This window comes from Mizuhopecten yessoensis, unplaced genomic scaffold, assembly GCF_002113885.1.
Source record: "Mizuhopecten yessoensis strain PY_sf001 unplaced genomic scaffold, ASM211388v2 scaffold6443, whole genome shotgun sequence".
Lineage (NCBI taxonomy): Eukaryota > Metazoa > Mollusca > Bivalvia > Pectinida > Pectinidae > Mizuhopecten > Mizuhopecten yessoensis.
In genome coordinates, this window is record NW_018406552.1 from 364,944 (window position 1) to 382,502 (window position 17,559).

Genomic DNA, 17,559 nt, shown 5'->3' on the forward strand with positions numbered 1-17,559 from the left:
CATGGTAGGTACTGTATGTACATATAGAATTTCAGAAAGATCCATCCAGTATTTCTGGATATATAGTGAGAACAAACTTCAAATGTCAAAATCCAAGATGGCGGCCTGGTGACCATCTTGTTTCAATGAATAAACCATAAAAGTAAGGCACTACAAGACACTTTGATGCAGACAAAAATGTGATAAAATCCCGTAATCCCTTTGGAAGAAGATGGATTTTATAGGTTTTAACTCTATTTCCCCTATCAGGCCCCGCTCCTCTGCCCCAAGGGGGCCTCACCCACAGTTTATACAAAATTGAGTGCCCTTGACCTAAGGATGTTCCAGACCAAATTGGGATGAAATCCCTTAATCCCTATGGAAGAAGAAGGATTTTAAATGTTTATCTCTATTTCCCCTATTAGGCCTCACTCCTCTGCCCCATGGGTGCCACATACACCATTTATACAAAATGTAATGAGCTGTTCTGGACTAGTAGCATTTTAAAGGAAAAGTTGACGAATGGACAACGGATAACGGATGACGGACGCTGCGCCATGGCACAAGCTCACTTGCCTTTTGGGTAGGTGAGGTAATGATCAATTATAAGGTCAACAGTATTCGAGCTTGAGCACAAAATCCATGCTTGAGCATGAAGACGGTTTCATGAATACAGTCCGTGGTCAGCTTGGGCTAGGTAATTTTGTCACCTCTGAATGTTTATGGTAAAAGACTATGTATAGTTTGGGCCTTTTTTTGGCCCCCAAATCCATCAAAATTAAAAATCTTCAATAGAACTTTTAAATGACTGTTTCTTTAATTTTGAATACTTCCCTGGAACTATTATGTGAACATTTATTTAGGTTTTCAATTATGGCTGCCATGGTAGCCAGTTAATATTTGTATAAATTAATGAAATTTAAATATTCAGTAAAATTTGACAGGTTTTTCTCTTAGTTACCATAGAGTGCACTCTTAAACAAACTTTATATTTCTCCTAAAGATGTATTACAGGTGCCTACACATTATCCTTTGATTTTGAGTTTGTTCAATCATGCACTCTACAGTTTCCAGGAGAAAAACTATGTAAAATATGACAAAATTCACTGAATATTCAATTTTTTTCTAATTTATGCAAATTTGAACTTGTTACCATGGCAACAATAATTAGAAATACAAATAAATATTTTCATGATAGTGTTTGGGAAGTAATCAAAATAAAAGAAACAGTCATTTCAAATTTCATTTAAAGGTTTTGAATTTTGATGCATTTGGGGGCAAAAACCGTACATAGTCCTTTAGACCAAACTTTCGTGAAATAATTCTTTGAATCGGATGAGCAGAATTGCTATGCCTTCAAGGTGAGCTAAAATCAAGCATCAACAAGTCTTGTGTAGCGGTTCAAACGTTTATTTGACAGTAAATTTACATTCATACAGTCATGTATACCTGTCGTGATTTATACCTTACAGTAAAGCATGTTACACGTGGAATATAATTTATTAGAACACAGGTAGATGAATTTACAGACTACAGCTGGGAAACATTCACCCAGTCAAACTTTCCACTTTCACTGGTAAAATCCATATTTGGCCAGTACTAACTTAGTCTTTCCTATGTACCTAATCATTATATATAGTATGTTGAAAGGTGAAGTGAAACTGCGGTGAAAATTTTCCAGTTAACAGTAATCTATAAATACATATAATATTTTTCATTCAATTTTTTAAGATGCATTTTTTAAATTGAAATCTGTCTGAACATTTCATTCAAATCTTCTTATTTTATACCTAGACAAATTAATCTGCAGATTTTTTTTCCTTCAAAAACTGAATTTAACACATCTATCTATCCATAGACTGAACTAAATGCATGTGGAAATACAAGTTACTTCTTACCACAGATTTAACTCTTTCACCCTTGAATTTCATAATGAACTATTCCAACCTTTGAATTGGAAGGGTTCAAGTGTGTCTTCGGGGGTGAATAAGTTAAAATAAAAATGTGAAATTCATACTTTAAATGCAGGTTTGGGGATAAGTTTACCAAGATAATATAGATAAGAAACACGAAAATTAAAAAAAATCTCGAAAACCTGTCTGTCAGAGGGCAGAAATTTGACTGGGCAGAACAATAGTCAGTTATTTTGGGAAAACTTGGGTTGAGATCTCCCAATCTCACTTCCAAGGGGATGAACAATTCTGTTAATCACAAACCTCCAGTCTTAAGGGATGCAATGAAATTACTTTCCTTTTCTACACAATCTTTGCAAACATAATTCTTTTATTATCAGAGCCAAACTTTTATTATCAGAACCAAACATTTGCCTGTTTTACTAAAGGGAGGAAAAAAAGTAGATTAATATATACGATTGGGATGGCTTTATATGTTTTCACCTGAAACATGGAAGTAGTAATATCGTGGGGACAACACAGTATATAGTCTATTGCACAAAGACCATTGATTAAAAATAAGAACAAGGAAAATGCATGTGAGACAGTCAGACAGGAAAAAAGTGAATCGAAGCACTCTATATAAACAAAATCAAGACTTACAATACCTAAGTATGCATAGCATCACTGGGTTCAAGGTTATACCAAGGGAAAATGTTAGTAGGTATATCATTTTATTTTGGATTTAATTCTAAAATAAATTAAGCTTAATATTCTTCAATCTATTGATGACCATGATACATTTACCAAAATTTCAATCCTACTTAAAATTTTCACATTTTTTTGTTGTTTTGGTTATTCTTTATTTTTTTACTATATTATTCTATTTCATAATTATATGTTTTTTGGAGATTCAACTTTTGGAATCTCATCAGTCTTCACTAGATCATGATAATTTATTGAAAAGACTGCTGTATTGTTTTCCATCATTATGTGACCCTTGAACCCCTGAATGTGTTAATCTGCAAAATAAACAAATTCACAAATTAAAGCTTTGCATCAAAATTTAAAAATAAATACAATGTGCATCATATGATTCTAGACATAAATACAGGGGGTGATTGGGCCTGAAACATTCATAAAGTTAACATTTGTATTTCAGGCCACAAAATATAATTTTTGGGGTGAAAACAGGGTCAGAAAAAAAAACCTTAAAAAAAAACTTTAAAAAAACCCCAATAACATTCTGGAATAAACCAACAGGATTGTGAACATTCAAGAGGATTTGCGAAAGATAAAAAATGTACTTTGGAGACATTATTCCGTCTTTGCGTATTGCAGAGTTATCTTCTTTTGTGAGCAGGTATTGATTGTTACGTCATTGGTTTGTGTGAGAAAATTACGTCGTTTTCTCAAAAATTGATGACGTTACTCTCACAAACAAATGACGTAACAATCAATACCTGCTCACAAGAGAAGATAACTCTGCAATACGCAAAGACGGAATATAGTATCATATACATTTTTTTTAAACTGTACATGCATTCAGGCTGGCCTATGTGTAGGCAGTGTAATCACATTAAGTTATATCACCATTTTGACATCATTATTAGAAGCAATACATTGATTATACATTACATAAACATGAAACGAGAAACTGGAAATGTTTTATTTTATTTTTTCCAGCCTACTGGGTGGTAAATATATTTTTGAAATGCATGCTTTGGTGTATAGCATAATGACATGAAGAATTTGACTCCAGTGATCATTTTATCTGGATGTGATAGGAGAATCGCTGAAGCTGTTTTTGTAAGAGCTCTGTATTAATAGGAAGCAGGTTTAAGGTTCTCTCTATAAGCAAAATATAACAGGCACTTTACATGCGATACCAGTATAGTTTAGAATGTTGTGAGGTACAAAATTGCATTATCTAAAATTACAATTTCTACCAAAACTCTAATAGTTTGCAAATTTTGTAAAAAAAAACAACACTTAGTCATTGTGTTTTTTCTAAATTTGAAAGATAACTATGTTACATTTTACTCAAGTTAGATAAACATGAACAACTTTATCCTCTTGTAGAACCTCTATGGAGTATTTTCAATGTAGGCATCAGTGGCTGAAGAGTCTCAACACATGAGTGAATTATTATTCATAATTTATAAATACAAAAATACCCCCGGTATTACAGATAAAAGTGAAAATATCAGTTTACAGACACAAATTAAAAATACATTATCATATACATCATAAACAAAATTATCATTTAGGCACATTTTAATAGTAAGTCTAGGAACATTACTTATAACTATATCAATAACATTACATTTGATGAATAATGCATACCGTCAATGTTAAAAGTGAAATTACCATTCTAATTGGCATCTGATGAAATAAGCAAGCAGGTGATCCCATAGTTTTTTACATTCGATCAGGGGCTCGAACCCAAGCCGCCTTGGTGAAAGTGCCTTATCCAGTGCACTGGGTCACTCGACCATCCTCAATATGTATTGTAAGATAATGGTTTTGGATTGTTTGTTTCTTTTTATTGATATTTTCTTGATCATGAATGTTACCAGGACAACATTTTTCAGACCCGAATTATATTTACTAGGCAATTGCAGTTGCATTTATAGATTAATAAAAACATCTGATTAAGCTTTTGAGGTGTAAAATCTTTCAGATGAAATTATGAGATCTTAGAAAATACTGGTTGAAAATGCTTAATTTTAGGTTTCAAAACAGGAGTCACCCACCAAAATAGAGAAAGTGGCAAGTGTGATATCAAGTTTTTACCTAGTATATTGGCTTTAAATATAGATTCATGAACAAAATAGATACATAATAAAATTAAAAAGACAAAAAATCATAAAAAGGTCTAGACCATAAATAAGTTAATATACTGAATTCTACATGCATGACATTTTTTGTTCAAAGACAATGGCTTTAATATCACAACTATTGTTCATTTGCATTGATGGGTACATATTATATATAACATGTATATTATACATGTAGTTATGTTAATTCGGTGAATTGTAATGAGAACAAATGCTAATCTACTACACAGAAAGTGTATATATTTGTATAAACAAACTTATTGTTAGAAAACCATTTATAATATACAACATTTCGTACATTCTCTCAGATCTGATTGGAGGCATCCTCGAAGATCCAGGGATAACACTCGCTTACGCTTTTTGCACCCCTTGAATATGTAAAGACAAAATTGATTAGTTTCAGGCAGAAAAAAAAAAGAAGAAAAATCATGTACTATAGGCCGATACTGGTTCTTTGAGGATCATAGAGGAGTGACGCCCAACTTCAAAGCCAGTCAATTTAACCTTTAGCTGTCACAGAATTGTTTAGTGTACATGTACATCCACAAGGTGGTGCACACTAGTACGGAGCCTTCAATTTTGTCCTGATATACATTTATGTATATGTATTTCAGAGGTGCAGAGAACGCAAGGGAGTGTAACCTCTAAAAGTTTGAGGTTGGTCAGAATAAACATTAAAATATTCTACAAAATAGACCAAGCACAACATATTGAGACAGTCAAATATAATTTACAGGTGTATGCTTCAACAATGGGCAAACAAGTAATTTGCATGTTTTTTTTTTAAATTGTCCAAGCACTGAAAAATAAAAACAAACATCCATAATACGATATAACCTAATAAAGCCTCATTAATGAAATTTTAACAAAAGTAATATATAAGACAGTTTTGATTAAGTACGTCATGACAGGTATTGTTTAATTAAGAAATGATACTGATCAGAATGTGTAGACCAATCGTGTTCAAGGAAATCTGCAACCTTATCAAATATATAAAATTAAGGAATCTGCTCTCTTTGTATATTTCCTAAACACTGTCATTACACAAGCACATCTCAAGGTAGCTACATTCATGTTATAGGGAAGGTTAAACTAGGTATTAGCTCATTCACCCATGGAGACACATTTGAACTCTTCCAATTCAAAGGTTGGAATAGTTCATTATGGAATTTCAGGGGCAAATGAGTTAATGAACACACAGGGGGGTACAATTAGTCCCACTAGCCCAGGCTTGTAGATTCTATGTTGGGGCTTGTACCAATTATTTTCAATATTAAAGATGAGAATAAAGGTTGGGCTAGTAGAACTTTTCAAAATAACCCTGAAGGCAAGTATTCTTAACATTAAATAATCTTTTAAATAATTAATAACTGAAATTTTTCAAACTGTGGTATGAAGCTTTATAATTATGGCATCCAATTTCTATTTACAGAGTATATAATTTGTATATTACTTGAAGTGTAGTCTATAAGTGGAAGAGATTAACATAATCTCCACGATTACAATAAAAAGCAACCTCTACATTATTTTCATGTGATGGCTAAAGTCTTAAAGCTAATATACATACATGTATTTTTTATTACAAATATTTCAGCCGATTTCGCATATCTGGTTCAATTGTTTCCACTACACAGTAATTTAACCTGAAGAGAAATAACAGGCAGAGTGTGGGACCAAGCTGACTTATCTAATTCAGTATGTGCATATCAAAGATTTCTAATATGCCTGGCTGAAACTAAAATGCTCATGACTGTCGCTACTTTGCAATTTTTCTATATAACACAAGGCCGATTCATACAGATACTTCAGGACATATTACAAGATTTAGCAATCATGGTTTATTGTTATTCATTTGTAACAAACCCCTGAAGTGTGCATATAAAGCTCTGCCTATCTAGTTGGCCGACTTCTTGTCTAATTGTGTTCATCCCTTCACCATGGAATGTCATTCTGTGCCTCACCTGGACCACGATTTCTACCAGGACACTCAAAAACAGTTACTGTACGTATACAAATATTTCTGTTCAATGGCACAACTTTTTCAAATGTCTCTGTGCAATACATTTGAGACTGTAAAATAAGTATGTATGTTTACATATACAAGCAGCCATCACTTGCTCATCTTGATCAGCAAACTGTCAAGTTAATCACCTTTAGAGGCAGTCACAACCAGTTTTTCTGCTATAAATTACCAAAATTAAGGTCAATATCTATCCTGGAATGATCAATCATTCAATTAGATAGCACATTTCAGAACTCAACTAACCAACTAACTAGTTCTAAAGAACATCAACAATAATCTGACAATACATAGCGAGTATCAATATAATGCAGTCACATACCAACCTAGAGTATATATACTAATCTACCCACAGATCTAAGGCCAGGAATCTCATATGTCTAGCTACAGGCACCTGCTGCTGCACAAGGACTTCAGTCAACACTTGACAATTAGCAATTTCAGGTATATCAAATAGAATTTGGCCTGAAACCTGGAGAGTAAAAGAAGACGTCAAACAGATGTTTCCTAACAAACCAGAGGGGTGAAAAAACTCATTTTTTGGAGAGTCGAAATGACACCCTCAAGGATCTACTGAAAGCCTTGCTAGCTCATGATTAGTAAATAGTCAGTTACATGTACAAGACATTATTATAGGCAGGAGCACACTTTCACTGTAATATATACTGCTAAATAGAATAAACTTATGCAGGCCTAAAATATTATTGAAGTCCTCTCATGTACATGACCAACTTCTTATCAAAACATGCTTAGCTGATACAATGATATTTTTCATAATTATACTTATCTTTTTACATTTGAATAGCGAATTATTGTTTCATTTTTAAGAACAATTTCCTCATAAACGTGTAGACAGTCGATTATCTTGATTCTTACATGCAGAAGTGGTCTGACTTTTAAATTCCTATATGAAGTGTTCTCACATAGTTAGTTACATATCATATACACTGTATATGCTAATATACTGAGTTGCGGTCACACTTGATTCTTGCACACATATATAGGTGGTCATACTTGATTCTTGCACACTAAATTTGTCACACTTAATTGTTGTAAATTAAAAAACGGTCAACCTTAATTATGATACACTAATTATGAAAGAAAAACAAGAGAACACACTTGCTAGTTAAGAACACAAAGGCAACAAAAACGACAAAATCTGGGATATCAACTAAGGAACCCATTAAAATAATCTCATTACCATGAACCTTTATATTAATCTATTGTGTGGCGCTCTAAACTATTATTACTTCTCATCAATTAACAGATACTTCAATTTCTTAAACAAGAATTCATAATGTGGTTTCATAATTGTCAGGGGAGACAATGCCAAAGTAGGGATCAACTTCCAAAGTTATTTCCCCTTCCTCTAAATTTTCACCATTGACGGACCCTTCCTTGTCACATTTTCCTGTCAGCTGATTGGCTTGTTTTGACTGCAGCACACACGTCACAATATCAGGCTGTGTAACCAGCTTGACACCGCCAACATTTGAAACATGCTTCTTTAAGTTTCTGTCCAGTGAACCACCATCTAATGTAATTGAAGACGGAAGCTGGATTTTCTTTTTCTCCAAAGTTCCGTCAACGGCTATAGATGAGTGACCTTGTACCTTTTTTTTCTCCAGTGACCCTGAGTGCTCCTTTTGTTTGCTGTCTATTGTTTTTATCATTTCGCCATCACGATCTTTCTCCCACACCACAGGCAACTTCTTTCCGAAAATTCTCACAAAACATCCTTGTGTGGTTGAATTTTCATCTCCTGTCTCTGTATCTTCATCATTTCCATCTTTTTCTTTATTCTTATTTGACTGATTTTCGGTAGAATCACTATCCGATGACTCTCCGTTAAGGTCACTTGGTCTGTTCTTTGAGTCATTCTTTGATTTTGTATTCAGAACCGACTCTTCTGATTTTTGATTTTCATTGTTGTCCTGTATTTCAGAACTGCCCTTCCTGCATGAAGATCTCTCATGATCCTCATTTGCATACGTTGTTTTAACATAGAGAACGTCACCTTGATTTTGATCCTTTGAAAGCTTTGCAGTTGTTTGGGTGACGGTGTTCTTGTCGTCAAGGTGAGCTGTGTTCTCGAGACCTTCCACTTCCTGTCGAATGTCTGTTGGAATATTCTGATGATGACAGTGTACCCATACCTCCACTTCCCGTGATGGGTCGTGTTCTGCTCCGCTCTCTGGTGACTCATCATTTGTAGAATTGTTGTCCATTTCATCGAAAACCGAACCAAAAATGGAACTGTTTTGACTTTGGGCATCCTCTGGAAAGAAAAAAATAAAAAATATTAAAAGTGAATAAGCTTTATTTTCAATAACATTCATCAGTTTGGAAATATGTAATATCAAAGTTTTACTTTATACACAAACAATGTACGTATCAAATGTGGCGCATCGTTTCAAAACCGACAGCAGGTCTCTTTGTCATAGCTTGACAATGGGACCAGTAAGTCTGAATTGTTTTGACATGTTTAATGCGCACATTGTTTGTGTATAAAGAGTAAAATTCTGATAATTCAATGAGTTTTTTATTAACTGCTGTAATTTGCTTGCAAATAACAATTGATGAATCTTCAAAATTCAGAGTCCCTCAAATGGTTTATTCCGTCTTTGCGTATTGCAGAGTTATCTTCTCTTGTGAGCAGGTATTGGTTGTTACGTCATTGGTTTGTGTGAGAAAATTACGTCGTTTTCTCACAAATTGATGACGTTACTCTCACAAACCAATGATGTAACAATCAATACCTGCTCACAAGAAAAGATAACGGAATAGTCAATGACATGGAAGAGCCTTGTTATCCAGTCAACTTCCTTCCCATCTGAATTTGAAGTGGTGAGATTGTACAATGCTACATTACTTTAATTTGACCATTTTTAATATAAAATGTTATTTATATAGTCTATCATGGGTAGCTAAAGGTATATGGGACATAGATATTCTACACAAGGATATAGAATCTGGACCAGAACTGAGGCTTGTCTATGTTCCGCCACCAAGTTCTACACCAGAGAGTTTAATTTCCATATACCTCAACCTTTACCACTTTTCTCCCGCTTCTTCACTGAAATTTTAGCAAAGCATATTGGCACAGACAAACATTTGCATCACAAGATTTAATTAATAAGACACAACTTTTAAATAATTTCTGTTACATAAAAATCTGTTTTATTACTTAGTAGAAATTTGAAGGTCAATATTCTGTGACTAACACAAAATTTTGAAATACTGTCCATCCAAAATATTTCTTTTCAGGAATCATGAGCCTTGAATATTTGTACATGTAAGAGAAAATCTTCACCTCGGCGTATGTTGCTGACTGTCAGCTGAGGTATCTCTGGAGGAGTCAGGAAGTGCCTGGATAAATTAATATGCCGGAATGTCCTTAACCGCTTACGGTACTTTCTTTGTTGGTGGTAGCGGTAGCCACGGTAAGCTGGAAACACTATGAAGCTGGTTCCCACCAGAATGGCTCCAGCAGCAACTAGAAGGCCTCCCAATAAAATTCCACCCAACACTTTAGCACCTGTACAGAAAAATTATGACATAAGATATCAATCACGTAATTGTTATTCATTTTTTAAACTACCATTTATTTCAATTAACATGTACATGTATTTTGTATCAAACAAGGGGAACTGCTTGTGGAAAAACTGATGGTGAACTAATCACAGATGCGACATCACACATGGGGACATGCATATTATAATTACTTGTGACATCACCGGTTCTCTCAGATGATATAAATTCTTTGAAATCCTCATATATATATATAGTACACCAGTTATCGGAGGTGACTTATATAAACATGCAGGGACACTGTTTAGAGGACAACAAGCATGTAATAGTAATCCAGGTAATTTACCACACAGGTAATCATAAGGTCATTTAATCCCTATTACCCAACTCTGAGCAAAGAACAGGCTGTATATATTATATACACATGTGCAAGCTAGGTTAAATTCCCCTATACATGTTCTGACACTGGTTATATATGATTACATAGCCTTATACACTTACCTCTTGATAGGATTACCAGTATATTGTATGCTAGGAAATGTTTGCTGTAGTTTAACTTTTGTCTTTTTCACCCTCATTATTGGGGGCAAATTTATCATAACAGCAAGTATTCATATACAGCATATTAATTCAAGTAATTGTGAGGACAAAATTAACTCACAACAAATATGGGTTTCATGCATCTGTGAAGTTGGAAAGTTGACTCGGTGAGGAATAAAACCGGATTCAAATTTAACAAAAAAATGGTTACTCAGTCAGAAGACCACATACCGGTTACCAAATCAATAACCGAACAGACAGACGATGTTTACCTAGCTTACACATACAAATTCTTTATTGATGAAACTGAATCAGATTTTTTGGCAATAAAACAATGCTCAGGTCGACCTGTCAGGGTGCTTTTTATGTATTTGATAGTAAGGATTGACAAAGAAATGAGGACCACACCATAAAAAGCCTGAACCTATATATTTCAAAAGGAAGCCAGAATGCAGAGTTGGGAAATGGAAAAATTGCTAAACATATAATGCATTTATGGAGTCAAATTCAGAACTTTTACATTACAAAGCCTACGTTTTTATCAATGTTGCTATAATTAACAATAATAATAATTATTATTATTTGAGGTTCTTATATACCGCTTTATCACAACCTAGTTTGTAAGTTGTCTCAAAGCGGTTCACAAACTATTATCCATGGTTATAGGGCCTTTGCAACCAGCCAATATCTCCCTGGGGAGCATATACAGCCTGTGCTGCCATTTTACTGCTCACAACTAGCATTCTACAAGTCTAGCACTGCCTAACCACATACTCATTTACAGCTGAGTGGACTGGAACAAGCGGTGTAAAGTATTTTGTTCAAAGATAAAACACAGTGCAGTGACATGACTCGAACCCGCAACCCTTCGGTCACGAGTTATTGTGAGGCAAAATTTTACGATGTACAAGTTTGAAGATTTACAGCGTATCACACATGTGTACACACATATATGTATGACTTCGCATTACCACTAGACTACCGTACCTCCTGGAATTCCTGCTATCTAACAATTATAACTGCAAATCACAGGGGAAGTTACTCTAATATAAGCCCAGGGGAAGTTACTCTAATATAAGCCAGACTATTTCTGTTTGGTTGCTTCATCTTCTATAAAATAGAAGGGAGAAAACTACCGGATTGGAACTCTTCTCTGCCAAAATAACTGATGTAATAGTACATGTCTGTTATTTATTACCTTATATTAATTACCATTATACTTAGAAACTGTTTTATTTGTTATATTATACATTACGTATACGTACCGAGTACCGAGCCCCGGATGAGTTTCCTTGCACAAGGCTCGTTAGGCAGCAAGTTGTATTTGCATCCGAAAGGGCTGAATTTCCCATGGTGGTCTCCTATGAGCTTGGTGACAATGCTAGTGGTGATGTATCGCTCACCACACCTGTAGCAAAAGCTTGTTCCACACTGTTTACATGTCATGTGGTCACAACCTCCCTTACGCTCAATGAAAACCTATACAAAGTACAAAGAATTTTGAGAGATGCATGTACCATATAACGCAAATTGGCCTCTTTTACACTCACTCCTCCCCCTAACCTCACCAACACACCTTCCTCACTCTCCAGTTGGATCAGCTGATCTCATTTCTATGACTTTTGTTTTCAAAAGGTTATGAAAGATTTCACCAAATTATGGTTGAAATTTTTCCTGGACATTGGGAAGGGATGTTACTTAAAGCAACTCAGCCAATTTGACTCCTTTAACCAGGCTCTCATATATCAGCTCCCAGGTGAGTCAGCCTCTTTGTCTGTTGAAAAATGTAATACCAATTGGCAAGCACCAAATTTCCTGAGCAATTTGGGACGATGTTTAATTTAAAAGCTGACAAACGATGGAACAACAACAAACCCCGGACAGGTGTCTTCACCCTTTTCCCCGTGTGAGATATCTTTGTCTTACCCTAGGGTTGAAATGGGGCGGGGGGATTCCCCTATTCCTAACAATTGTATGATGTCACATTAACAATGCATTAACGTCACCTCAACCCTGCATTTAGCCTTCTAATGTTAACGGTACACAATATACGTATGATACGTACGCGTATACACAATGAGTGAACATACACAGGGTAAGAGAAAAATAATCATTCACCCCATTGAGGTGAGTTTGGGAATTTCAACCTTTGGGAAAAGATGCTTAATTTGCCAAACACTCAGCATAGCCTCGTGTTTGGCAACTTAAGAAGCTTCACCTTCAGGCTGAGATTCCCCTATCTCATCCCCAAGGGGGTGAGAGATTCTATTAATCTTCACACAAAATAAAGAACAGGGAAATATTATCTGCCTACCTTACAACGAGGACACTTTTGAGCATTCAATTCTCGTCCTGTTGTTTTTATCCTCGCCCAAGATTTTAAGAGTTTGTCCCCTTTTTTGAAATCTTTACAAGTGACACCCTCATGTGCTGGGGCATGGCAAGAGAAGCACCACACAAGATCACATTTAGGACAAGTCACATTCGTACGAAAACCTTTGACCCTTTTTTTGGCAGCTCGAAGTTCCTCTTTGGTTATGTTCTGAATTGTGGAACACTGAGGGCAAGTTTTGACCATAGGATCTTGATTTGCATCTACGAGAAATTTGTAATATTTTTCCTTCATTTCCACTGATAATCTGGACAGGATTTCGTCCCTATGGACCAACGATTCACAGGGCCCAATACATTGGATAGTCACCCCACCATTATTGACTTTTTCTTCCACGTATTTTTCCATGCATGGTTCACAGACAGGGAAATCACAACATAAGCGTTTTCTGACACTAGTTCTTTCATAACAAACTTCACATTCAGTTCTTGTTATTAGATCTGCTCTCGGATACAGTGAGGAACTGGCTCTGTCCCTGCTTAAATCCATGCTCATGTTTTGCAGACGAAAATCAAGATCTCTTACATAAAGCCAATCGTCATCATTGTCCAGCTGTGGATAATTGAGATCTAGGGCTACATGTACATTAGGCATATTGGCATGGGTGTCAAGGTATGTATCATCATCGAATGGAGCAGCTATATGCATATCCATTAGATTTTCATAAAAATCTGCTGAGTCAGTAGATGTACTTTCTGCACTCCAGTTTAAATCACTCGCAAAATCTACCGGAGACCTCCGCTCAGGTACTGATCCAGCTCCCTCTGAAATGGTGAAAACTGATGGTTTAAACATGCAGGCATGTGGTCTAAACATGTAGGCGTGTCTTCTCTCGGTGTAAAGTTCTGTCAGAATCTTGCTTCCTGCTACTCCTCTCCTAGTTGACGTTGTAGTTGATGTCTCATCAGTATTTGATGCTTGCTGTTCCATAACTGCGGTTGTACTCCTGCTATTTTTCGGATTACCCTGCTGTTCCCTCACTGAGACTGCATCACTCCCACTTTTTGTGCTGGTTGCAATCTTCTGCTTCGATCCAGAAGATGATCTCTTGGTAACTTTGTAGTTTCTGCGATGTCTTTGAAGAGGATTCTGTATTTCCGTAAATTCACTGGGCTTATTTGCAGTTTTCTGGTATTGCCTGGCTAAAGACAGAAGTGTAGATTGCTCTTTGCCATTGACATCTGCTGTATATTGTTCTGCTAATTCTGATGTTCTGCCAGCAGAATTTTTTTCCATCAGCTGTACCTCTGTGGATGAAGATCCTGTCAAGTCTGTCAGTGAAGTACTAGCACAGGTCACAACCAGTGGTTTTCCACATTCTTGTCCGTTATCCGATAAATTTTGAAGACTTCCTGAAGATTTCTTAGTTTTTCTTTCCAGTTCGAGACTTGGTGAACTTTCAGGATCACTACTCTCCATATCTTGTTTGATATTATTCCTGCAACCAAAAACATGAAATATTAACAAAATACAGCAATGTTTAAAAGTAGATTTTTTTAATTTTTGGCCTACAGATCATGAAGCAATTTATAGTTACAACATATTCCAATTTGATTGTGGCTCAGTTTAACAGTGCCATATAGAAATCACCTATATACTTGTACATGGAGATATTGTAATTTTGTATCAGGCCAACTAAAAAATATTTGGTGTTTCCGGTAACCCTTATCTACCCAATTTTTTGTGCCTATCATTTATGTTGTATTGTTATCCGGCACTTATATTTTTTTTTATAATTTTTGTTGAGACGAAAAAAGACAGAAAATCTTAAAATATAGAAAAATTCAGCAACACACAAGACAAAAAGCAAACAAAGTTACAAAGTTGAAAAGTTCAGTCAAAGTGCTGAAAATCATATAAAACATCAAAACAACTTGTGGGAAGTACTGAAACATCTTAAATAAGAACGAAATCCTCCTGCATTGGAACCTTAGACTGGAATGGCTGGCTGACAGTGGCATTGGGAAGATTGAGTACCGAAATGTTTGTACCCCACAGATACTAGCCTCGTCTGTCAATACACCTAATACTATATATAAAATTAACCTGTGATGTAATGTAGTGTGTTCATCATTGATGTTAATACATGTATAATGCTATATATGTAGTGTTCATAAATAAATAAATATTGCTTTCCTCTGTACATGTATAGCCTATAAGTGCTGTGACAATGTTGAGACCAGGCCCATATTCATGAAACCATTCTCATGCTCAAGTATGCATTTTGTGCTCAAGCCTAATTTCTTGTTCTTGTTATAACTTAATAAATAAATCTTATTTTGTCAATGATTTGGACACATTTTGAAGAAACTTAAAGCCAAATACTGTTTTAAATGTTTACATTTGACTTTGTGATCGTTTGACATGATCTAACCGGTTGCAACAAAGATGGTTTGAGCACAGAATCCATGCTTGAGCATGAGAACGGTTTCATAAATACGGGCCCAGGGATATATACAATGTCATATAAAAAAAAAAAACTGTACAAGCCTTCAGGCAGTCGTTGAAAATTCTACTAGCCCAAACTATATTTTCAGAGAAGATTTTTTTTTTTTTTCTAGCCCTGGCATGAAATCTACTACTTGCAATTGTAATTACACAAGAGGGATGAATGCTATATAGCGGCTCTAGCTAGAAGATCTAGCTGGCCTCACAAATACAATGACACCATTGGAGATTGTTCGTACCAATTCAATTTCGCACCAAGGTACTAATGAATAATTTGCAATTTTCTGATTTATTAAATTAAATAATGATTAGTTATTTCCATATATCTATGAAGTTAGTATTTACCGTCCGTCCTGGTATATTGTTTTACCATGCTGATTTCCTGTTCTAAAGCAGGAAATAGCTATAAACAGTACCTAATAGCACTACTTGGTATATACAGTATACAATGTATGTGCTTTGTAATGTATTTCCTTACTGATCTCTATATCTCTCTGTGTCTCTTTCAAAGTTAGCCACATTAGAGTCAAAATTAATAGAGCTCCTATAAATATTTTATGTTGTGTTGTATAAAACTACCCTGACAAAAATTCCCTGGTACAAAATAAAATGCAGGTGTTACGAAAATGATTCCGTATGAAAATTCCTGTGACGAGTATTAGTTGTATATGGGCAGTAAATAGCAGAAGTGGGTTTCAGGATAAGAAGGCCTGGGTGGTCAGTTAACATTAGTTCTTAGAATTTTGAATATTTTTTTGTTTGTTCAAACTGATTACTCTGGTTAGTATATACTCCCAGGTACTTGGCTGCACAAGCTCATTTCATCCAAAACATTCCTGTGTATGGAATACAATCACACTCAATCTGTTTGTATTATAAATAATATGGCATGCGCATTGCCTAGAGATGAAAATCCCTTTCAATATGATTAGATACCTATCTTGATCTGTTTGTTAAGCTCCGGCCTGCACATATTTGACCAGTATATATAACACATATCGGTCTGAAAACAGTCGACAGCTGAAAATGAATATTGGGTATACTCTGACAGATCATTTATATGCCCACTTTAATATAATTTTAGGTCAACAAAATAATCTTAAACGAGTGCCAAGGTTTTTTTTCTTACAAGAGGCAAACTGCCAAGTAGTTTTTAAACTCAAACCCAAGTCCTGAGTGATGTGCAGCAATCTAAATGGTACTGTATGTGTACTTACATGTAAATAGTATTACTATATATTTATAATTATTTACAACAACAGCTGTTGGTAAATACAGATTTATTCAACCTACCTGTTCTTTCTGTTTTGGTTCAAGTCGACTACATGTGCCTTTCCTTGATATGTGCTAAGTTGAATTGTTATATGATTAGCCTTAAATATAGCTGTTACAGCTCTAATCTTTGTTAATTCCTTTGTAAAATTTATATAAATATATTTGAAGCGATGTCATTGTTTCAAATGTAATTAATATCTTACACGGAGTGAATTGAATCACGCTTTATCGATAAAACCTTTCCTGGATTTTTAATATGATCGAGTAACATAAATAATAAACATGGTTTCGCCTTCTTGTAAACAAAAACACAGACGTCATGCAGCTGGGATCAGATGATAGTGATATCGATTCCTAAAAATAGAACAGACAATAGTAACTTTTCTATCGACAATATAATAAAAAGGGAAAGTGAAACTCACCCGTCTAATAATACATGAGATAATCGTGTTGCCGATCCATACTGTGGTTAATTCGTTGATACATAAATGTAAACTCACGATGACTTTTTCCGTCGACAATCGCGAATAATGCCTTTCATTGTTTTTTTCTTTTGTACACCCTCTGAATTCTTTCTAGATTTTAGGTAATAAAAGCTGAGGAGTTCCGATGATAGTTTTATCACCTAGACGTTTGTCGTAA

General features: G+C 35.0%; 1 protein-coding gene across 2 annotated transcripts; it reads right to left on the reverse strand.

Moving 5' to 3' along the window:
* Nucleotides 1-4,663: 4,663 nt before the first annotated feature.
* Nucleotides 4,664-17,539, reverse strand: LOC110452159. Of its 2 annotated transcripts, none has more exons than XM_021500522.1 (5): nt 17,340-17,539; nt 13,117-14,632; nt 12,068-12,281; nt 10,045-10,269; nt 4,664-9,009 (listed from the first exon to the last, which is right to left on the reverse strand). In XM_021500522.1, exons 2-5 carry the CDS (start codon nt 14,611-14,613, stop codon nt 8,024-8,026), a joined length of 2,922 nt encoding a protein of 973 aa, XP_021356197.1. In that variant the 5' UTR covers nt 14,614-14,632; nt 17,340-17,539; the 3' UTR covers nt 4,664-8,023. The 2 variants fall into 2 exon arrangements, with proteins under 2 accessions (XP_021356197.1, XP_021356198.1); XM_021500523.1 differs by lacking the exon at nt 17,340-17,539 and adding an exon at nt 16,936-17,190.
* Nucleotides 17,540-17,559: the final 20 nt, after the last annotated feature.

Bases quoted from the DNA above. Each gene is read 5' to 3' on its own strand.
- LOC110452159 (XM_021500522.1), bottom strand. From the start codon at position 14,613: ATGGAGAGTAGTGATCCTGAAAGTTCACCAAGTCTCGAACTGGAAAGA. The intron at 12,282-13,116 runs GTAGGCAGATAA...TACTTTGTATAG, and splicing joins AAAAGTGTCCTCGTTGTAAG to GTTTTCATTGAGCGTAAGGG. The intron at 9,010-10,044 runs GTGAAGATTTTC...TTTTCTTTCCAG, and splicing joins AGTCAGCAACATACGCCGAG to AGGATGCCCAAAGTCAAAAC.